Consider the following 8,184-nt stretch of genomic DNA (forward strand, 5'->3'; position numbering starts at 1 on the left):
TTGTGTGCTTCACAATGTTTTGTTTAATGAAGACATTTTTATTGCAGGCTGCTCTTCTCTTTCAAGTTCATCACACATTGTACTCGAGAGGCATCTTTTAAAAAACAAAACGAAAACGAAACATATCGAGGTTGTACTATCCTGCCCCATCATAATTTTAAATATAAAAGGAAACATCCATACCTTTCATTCCTTTCTGACGAGGGGCTTTCTGTCAGACTGACACAAAATAAGTAACTCAGGTAGTCCCTCAACTTTCATAAAGCATGAGGGCTGGTAAAATCACTGAGCAAAAACAGTTGATTAGTGAGAATATCTTTTACACCAGTGTTATACTTTCTTTCTAAAAATGTGAGCCATATAGGAAATTGTGATCACTAATAAAACAGTCATAGTTTTATGCACAAAGACAATACGTTTCTGTGTTTAACAGGTTTATTACTGAGTAAACAAACCTATATATAAAGGTGCAAAGCCAAAAATGATTTTTCTCTTCTGCTCTTTTAACGAAAATATCTGGTCATCAACCAGTACTTTATAGCAATGACACTATACTATAACCAAGAATTACAGACACATTTATAACCATAAAATTATATCATATACAGCATTCCATAGCCATATTTTATTTCATAATAAGGATTTGAATAACAAAAAATCATCACTTATTAAAGCAGTAAAGCCAAAGAGAAAGACTTGTCACTCTTTTTTTCCTTTCTTCTTTTTATCTGAAAATTTACGTCGTTGATGGTGGTGTCCACTTCCTCGTCCTTTTGCTCTTCGTTCTTCCCATACTGGCATAGGTGGCTCAATTTCCCCTGGTCTTCCTCCTCTGTCTGGTACACTGCCCATCAAAGTCTAGTGAGACCAAAGAAACATTTGAAACCATTAGCAAGAGATGTCTTCATTCAGGATCACAGCCATGGTTTGTAGCTCTTTCTGGTTGTACCTTGTAGACACGGGTGCTTGTTCCAGCCTTGATTGACTCAATGAAGGACTGATCCTCTCTGGCAGCAATCAGAAGAGACGGGGACACTCGGGAAGAGCTGGCGAGCGATGAAAGAGGAGCCACCGAGGCCAGCGCTTCACTGCGCTCCTGTAAATAAAAGACTTGACTGAACTGAGATGCTTGTTGTTTTGATGCAAAAAAACAACAGATCACCTGCTGCTGCAAGAGATGCACTTTGACAAGAAATCAAAGGAATAGTGAAGTAGTCAGCTCAGCACCTATAGACGATTAAAGATTAATCTTTGAGGTCATTCTTTCAGCCACAGTGGCAGCTTTGCACCATGCAAGGCAGTGGGAGTCTGTCAGTCAGCCCAGACTGAAATATAAAAAACTAAAAAAAAGTATAAAAAAAAAAAACTATAACCATATTAAACTAAACTGAAACTATCTGACTGACTGCTCTGAAATTCTGTACTGTACATTAATGGCCTGTACAAAAGAGGACGATGTCTGATGAATTTCTTGATCCCTGGAGTTTTCCTATAGCTCCACCATGAGGTCAAAATTTAAATCTGTTCAGTAAATCTGGTTCATGACTTCCTTCAAATACATTCAAAACAAATTACTTTCCCATCAGCCTCAAATCCCTGGACTGTGCACAAGTAGAGCCTCACAGAAAACTTAATGTAGCTGTGTAAACAACTTGATTTCCTTAAGGAAAAAAATGCAGCATATTCTCTGGTTCCAGCTTCTCAAATGCTTATTTAATTAGCATTCAGTGATATTAAACTAAACGGTTTGGACTGCTGGTTGGACACAATGGGAAATTTAAAGTAGTGCTAATAAAAATTGACATTTCTTTGCTAATGTTTTGCAGTTTTATTGACAAGATGGAATAATTGAGAAATTAAGCGGCTCTATACTGAAAACAATGACTTCTTGTTTGATTCCTATACTGAGTTATAGAACATATAGAGTATTAAGTATTCAAGAATGATGTGTCCCAAATCCCTATTTACTCTACAGTAACTGGCCCCCATTTTGCTTGTGTGTATGAATTCTGAGTGTGTAAAATTCCACAACAGAATGCAAATGCAGTCCAATATGTAAAAAGTCTTTTGTTAAAACTGTTTTGCGATTAGTTATTTCAGTTGTTGCTAACCAATCTAACCACAACACCATCTATGCTAAATAGCTGCTGGGCTAATTGTTAGGTGTTTTGCTTGTTTACTTTTACTCTTGTTGACACGTATGTTTACCAAGATAATTAATCTCTTGTACTTCTCGTGGGGGCTTAATGTTGACATCTCACTGGTAATACTTTATTTCATCCTGCCTTGAAGTACAGATGTCTTGTTACAACTTCGATTTTTTTTTCTGAATCAAAAAATAGTACATCGATTTTCTTAAAGTAAGTGGCTAACATGCCTACCTTTTGTTTTTCTCCCCATGCAAAAGACTCAAGTGTAACCTGAAAGCGTTTGGTCATCATCTGTCGCCGACACTCATACTCCTCTGACAGAACTTGATTGATCTTTTTAACTTGCGCCTGATAAAGAAAAGACAAAGTTTGAAACACTCATAATAGAGTCAAACATCATGTGCAACAAACTGGTAACAGTCCTGGCAACATACCCACTGCTCTGCGCTGAGGCTGGTGTTAAGAAGTGGTTTTGGCATGTCTCCACATGGTAGCCGAGCAACTCTCATCTTCACCTGCATTAAAATGACATTTCAAAGACCCTGTCAGCGCTTCTCAGTTTGTAGTCACGACTTATGCATAGTTCAGGCTCTCTTATATCAGACTTACCTCATTGCACACATCTGTAAATTGAGAGGAGGTGTCCATGTCGAGGGCACGCAGCAGTAATATCCATTCTGCCTGAATCTCTGCCGTCCTTCGGTCTTTGTCAGAAACATCATCTTCTTCATACTCCTCAGTGAGTTCAGGCCTGTGGACTCGCTGCTCTTTTTCGGACTCCTCTTCTGCTGTCTTCTCCTCAGAATGCAATTCTTTAAGCTTGATTAAGTGTGCTGCATGCAATTCTGACACGAGGAACTCTAAAGAATTGAACAAGACTATTAAGGAAACACACCCTCCATTAAAAAAGTTGGGTAGTAAATGTACAAATCCATGGGCACTGCAATAATCTGTTATTACCTTAAACACAACTCTATAATAGAACCCAGGGGGACTCCTATTATTTCTCACCAGTGACTTTGTTGAGGACAGATGGCCCCATCACCTCTGAGGTCAGCACAGTAAGGGGACAGAACATGTTTGACAGTAAATGTCTCAGCTCTCCCACCAGCAAGATGTTGCCTGTCATGTCTGTAAAATGCAGAAAAATAACACAAATAAAACACAACTTTTAAGTACAGTTTTTCTATCATTTATAATAAAACACACAACATCCTGCATTTTCATTCACACATTTTAACACCATGTGCAATTTGTACATCCTTTGGTTCTACATGTTCAAATTTTTTTTATAGTTTCTATTAGAGGAAAATTGATATATCATCATATATATTTGCTTATTGTAGATATATTTGTATCCTCATACAATACATGCTGGCCAAAGAGTAAAGAGAAATTGAAATACAGAAATGTCAAATACATGTTTGTCACCATAACATACGTTGTCCACTGGAATCCACTTGCAAGATTATCTGTCTACTCTAAACTTATGATGGGGACACAATTAATGGATCCTTATTGAGTTTTTTTTTTGCTAATGTAAGGTCAGTGTATCAGGTCCGGATATTAATGTACTGTACGTACACTTGCAATAAAAAAGGCTTACTTGACTGTATTCTACTTTAACTTTACCGCATTAAACACCCTTCACAACAGAAACAGAGCTATAACAACAACCTTGTAGCTCTGGACAGACAGTCCTCAGCTCCGTAGCCAGCCAGGTGAGCAGAGGACAGGGAAGTTCGTCACATTCACACCGCTTGAGGCAGGAAACGCCAGAGTACCTGAGCAGAAAATAAAGCCGACAGGTGAAATTAGCTGTCGTAGTTTACATCGGAAAAGCCAGGATATTGAGAAATTATAATTACAGATTTAGTTGGATGCTGATAATAACTTAGCTGCTTACTAAGTCACAGCTAGCAAAGTTGCACCAAACATTAGCTTTAAACAAGATAAAGTAACCCAGGGGACCATAGACAACACAACACAACGTCCGCTTACCCTAAAGCTTTAATCGCTAAAATTGTCCCTGCGCTCCTCTCCATCCTCACTACTGGTAAACAACTAAAATGGTGTTATATGTTACAGTCAGTCAGCTCTAACGTCACCCTACAGATGAAAGTTCAAGTGTGTTTTTAAATTGCGCTTCCTCTTATTACAGTGCTTAAACGCTGGTCATATGGCGCCCCTGCTGGCCGGAGTGTGTACAGACACAGTCTTGTACTTAAAAAGTATTCTGATTTTTATCTTCAGTGAAAGTACAAAAGTATTGGAATTAAAATATAGCCTATTTAAAGCATCCAAAGTAAAAGTACTCATTATGCAAACCAGCCCATTTCAAAATAGTGTAATGTATCCTATTACCTTGCCCCAGGGATCAGTAAAGTTTAATCTTAATCTTTATTATTACCTCATAATGGCTTTGTTGTTTGTTTGTAGCGAAGTAAAAGTATATCAAATATATAAATGAAGCACATTTACAAAAATAAAACAATATACATAGAAAAATGTGTACTGTACCCTCTAGATGCTAGATAATAATAGTTGTTTTTTTTGTTTTCATTGTCTGAATCAAGAAAAGAAAAAAAAACTGACTGAAAACCAGTTCAAATTCAGGTTTTTGCAAAAAAAATGTGTCACAGAAATAAAAGTAAATATATCAAAATAAAAACCAACAGGATGGAATGACCCGTCTATAATGAGTAGTGTGTGTTGATTATCCGTAACAAAGTGATTCCCTCTATTGAATGCTTCATCTTTTTGTAAATCCACTGTGAGGTGTTGAAGGATTTTTAAAAAAAATAAAAAATAAATGAGTTTTTGGGTGATATCCATACAATCATAGGAAACAGCTTTTTAAAATCCAAACAACAATTTATTAACAATAAGTTGTCAACAAAGTACAAAGAAAGAAAGAATGATTAGAAAAATAAAGATTATATAAAAGAAAAAAAATGTATTTGCCTATATATAAGAACAATAGTTGGAATATAAAATGTCGTCATTGTTTGTTATCTATACATAGAACAACATAACCACAAAAACAACAAAAGCAAGTATGGACATAAAATAAAAATGGTGCAAAAGTACACACAAAAATATAACTTTAATGTCCAGCATTCAGGTTCACAGCTTGTCCAGCAGTCAAGACATGAGAGACTCGAAGCCCTGGTGGGCAGAGCTCAGCTGGGCTAGAATATCCTCATGCCGCCGCTGGCTGGCTGCTTCTGCGTCACGAAGAAACTGCAAGATGTCATCATCTCTCTGACGCTTGAAGCCACAGCTTTCACTCACGGTTGATTCTCTGGGCAGCCATCTTGGTTTACGAACTAAGTGTTCTGAGGTCAACCAGGTCGATGAATTGGTATTCTTGCCACATTCAATTTGTACTCGTAAGTTATTTTCCGACTTCTGAAGCAAACCAAGATGGCTGCCCAGAGCAGCATCGATTGTAAATAAAAGCTGTGGTTTTGCATGTTTTTAGCATTTTTGTCTTTTTTGTTTCCAATTCAGTAAGCTGTAGACACATTAGGCTACTGTCTTACTGCTGCCTATAGGCATGTAGCTGTGGTCCTGTTTGGCGTGAAATATGTATAATGTAATAATATAATGTATTGTTCATCAACTGGTGCTGCTTGTAACCAGTCAATGTTGCTATAACAACAATGGCTGAATACCATTACAAACAAGCTGTCTTGTGTTGTGCCAAATAGAACAAATCTAACTGGCTTTTTAACGGATGTGACGTCACCCCGAGTCTGGCGTTACGATTTACGAGTCCAAATCGAACGCAGGCGGACGCCCTTGGCGTCCATTTGTCACTTCCGGCGTCGGAACTCAACTCGGAAAGCGACTTATGAGTACAAATGTAACGACTAAATGGAAAGAACAAGGTTAAGAATAAACGAATAAATGAATGAAAGAATAAGTAAATAAATAAATAAATCAACATCGCTAAAAGAACTCCAGCTACTTGAGTACAAGTGGTGTAATATTGTGTATTTATCCATGTACATAGCAACAGTCAATTTCCCGATTAATAAGCGCATTGTGTGGTGTTATACAGTTGGTACAACAGTTTAAACAGTGAAGAAGCAGAGTGCTTTCTGTTTGCAGTCATATTCATGGTTCATGCTGTAGTAAACGCAGAGTCAAAGTAGGTCAAGCTGTTGTTTACCCCTTCAGCCAATAGATGGCAGTATGAATGTATTTAATGCGTCGCTGGTTTGTGTCTGAACTGTGAGCTCATATCTCCACAGTTACTGGGTTGTTTATACAGTTGCATTTAGTGTTGTGCATTTCATTTGGTATTTGATATTTGTGGTTTATTTGCAATCTGCAGATGAACAGATGACCCTTAAATTAGCATGTAATTACTTCATATTTTTATATAATTTCGGAAGCACACACGATTTGTTAGAAGAACGAACATGTGTCGATCTACCCAGGATTATTTACCTACTTACATTGTTTTTTCTAAAGTTAATCTGGTATGTGTGTGCTTATTGTTAATAGAATGGCTGTTCTAGTGTCTTGTCTGATATGTTTACTTCTACTTCCGGGTGAGCTGTCTTGCTTTTTTCTTTCATGTCGTTCTTTAAAGGAAAAAACAAAACAAAAAAAATGCAAAAACTTTTTTTGGATTCAGTGTAGTATGTGACTGTACCTGCGTTCTGTACTTCCCCTTTAATCCCTATTTATTGTTATTTTTTACTCTTCCTGAGCTTCTTTTTGATTGACAACAAACATCCACCTTCAAATAAAAGAAAATATGTGATGCTGATACAACATGACTCAGATTTTTTTTATTATCATATTATTCACTCAAAATTTTCCTTAAGAGAAACAAATCAGTCCTCAGAAGTGATGTGTTTTACATTTTTGTCCACTAGGAGCCACTAGAGGTCTGTGAAGCATTGTTTGGTTATTCTACTGGACTTTAACGGTGGAAAGTCATACAAAATGCTTACGTAGTGCTTTACAATGCATTTGATTGAGTATTTATTTCCATTTTGTGCCACTCCTTACTTCTAAGCCTCTTCAGAGAAAAAAAATACTTTTTTACAGCGCACAGTCTGTATAATGAGGTCTCTTACCTTTGATAGATTATGTAAATTTTCTGTTAACATTGTTCACTCTACTTTGTATGTAAGTAAAATTTTAGCCGTCCTTGCTTTAAATGGATATGGATATATAAAATTAGTATTAGTGAAACATCAACTTCACTGATTGCTCTCACTGACATATTTACAGCAACTTCTATCTTCAAACTTAGTGGAGGTAAAAAAAATAAATAAATAATAATAATAATCATGAAATATAGGGTCATTCACCATGTGGTGGACTCTTGCTACAGTATACTCTTTGTCTTCACTAACTGTAATATTTACGTGCCCTTTACTCTTGGCATAATTTGACACACTCAGCGCTCTCAGCACCACCACAGATCTTGCTGATGTAGGCAGTGTGGCTTGCTTCAGTGGAGCTGGTTGTGCACAAGGACACTGTTATATACAGTAATGTTACTGTCAGCGCTTGACTCTTTGATTTAAAACATCAACCAGGCTTTTATGGTTGTTTGATCTGCTTGGGTAGCTTCGAGTCAACTTCACCATATGTCCTGCAGAAGCTCTCAGCAGAAAAACTTTGAACTTAAGTGGTACAGTCACTGTTATAAAGTGCTCTGAGCCTGACTCAGGAGAAGAAAGTCTCATTTTTATTGTTAGAAATGGTGCAAGCAGTTGATATTTGTCTTTTGTGAGCTTCTTTCCTAATGTCTCTCCCTCTGACACATGACCGTGCGCACACAGGCAGACAAGACACCTGCTTCATTAGCTTTGTCTGAATGTGTTGTCTAAAAGGTCTCCTCTCCCCTGTGTCCACATGTGTCCTTATTAGACATCACACCAGGCGGCGTGTTCGTCACACTCGCAGCACAAGCCCCTCCATCAGCCGCCAATAAACTGAGCAGGAACAATGAAAACACTGACAGTGTGCATCAAGACTTCTATGTTTGTTTGGATCCTGTTGCCAT

The 8,184-nt window shown here is 37.4% G+C and overlaps 1 protein-coding gene across 2 annotated transcripts; it reads right to left on the reverse strand.

The window, feature by feature from the left end:
- Window positions 1-421: 421 nt before the first annotated feature.
- Window positions 422-4,311, reverse strand: im:7138535 (uncharacterized protein LOC797998 homolog). Of its 2 annotated transcripts, none has more exons than XM_046389013.1 (8): window positions 4,152-4,311; window positions 3,828-3,934; window positions 3,162-3,281; window positions 2,760-3,010; window positions 2,585-2,665; window positions 2,382-2,498; window positions 950-1,096; window positions 422-858 (listed from the first exon to the last, which is right to left on the reverse strand). In XM_046389013.1, exons 1-8 carry the CDS (start codon window positions 4,193-4,195, stop codon window positions 700-702), a joined length of 1,026 nt encoding a protein of 341 aa, XP_046244969.1. In that variant the 5' UTR covers window positions 4,196-4,311; the 3' UTR covers window positions 422-699. The 2 variants fall into 2 exon arrangements, with proteins under 2 accessions (XP_046244969.1, XP_046244968.1); XM_046389012.1 differs by having other exon boundaries at window positions 3,825-3,934.
- Between the last annotated feature and the right edge of the window lie 3,873 nt (window positions 4,312-8,184).

This window comes from Scatophagus argus, chromosome 5 (genome assembly GCF_020382885.2).
Source record: "Scatophagus argus isolate fScaArg1 chromosome 5, fScaArg1.pri, whole genome shotgun sequence".
NCBI classification, from domain to species: domain Eukaryota; kingdom Metazoa; phylum Chordata; class Actinopteri; family Scatophagidae; genus Scatophagus; species Scatophagus argus.

Bases quoted from the DNA above. Each gene is read 5' to 3' on its own strand.
- im:7138535 (XM_046389012.1), bottom strand. From the start codon at position 4,195: ATGGAGAGGAGCGCAGGGACAATTTTAGCGATTAAAGCTTTAGG. The intron at 3,935-4,151 runs GTAAGCGGACGT...TTTTCTGCTCAG, and splicing joins TTAGCGATTAAAGCTTTAGG to GTACTCTGGCGTTTCCTGCC. The intron at 2,666-2,759 runs GTAAGTCTGATA...ATTTTAATGCAG, and splicing joins TTACAGATGTGTGCAATGAG to GTGAAGATGAGAGTTGCTCG.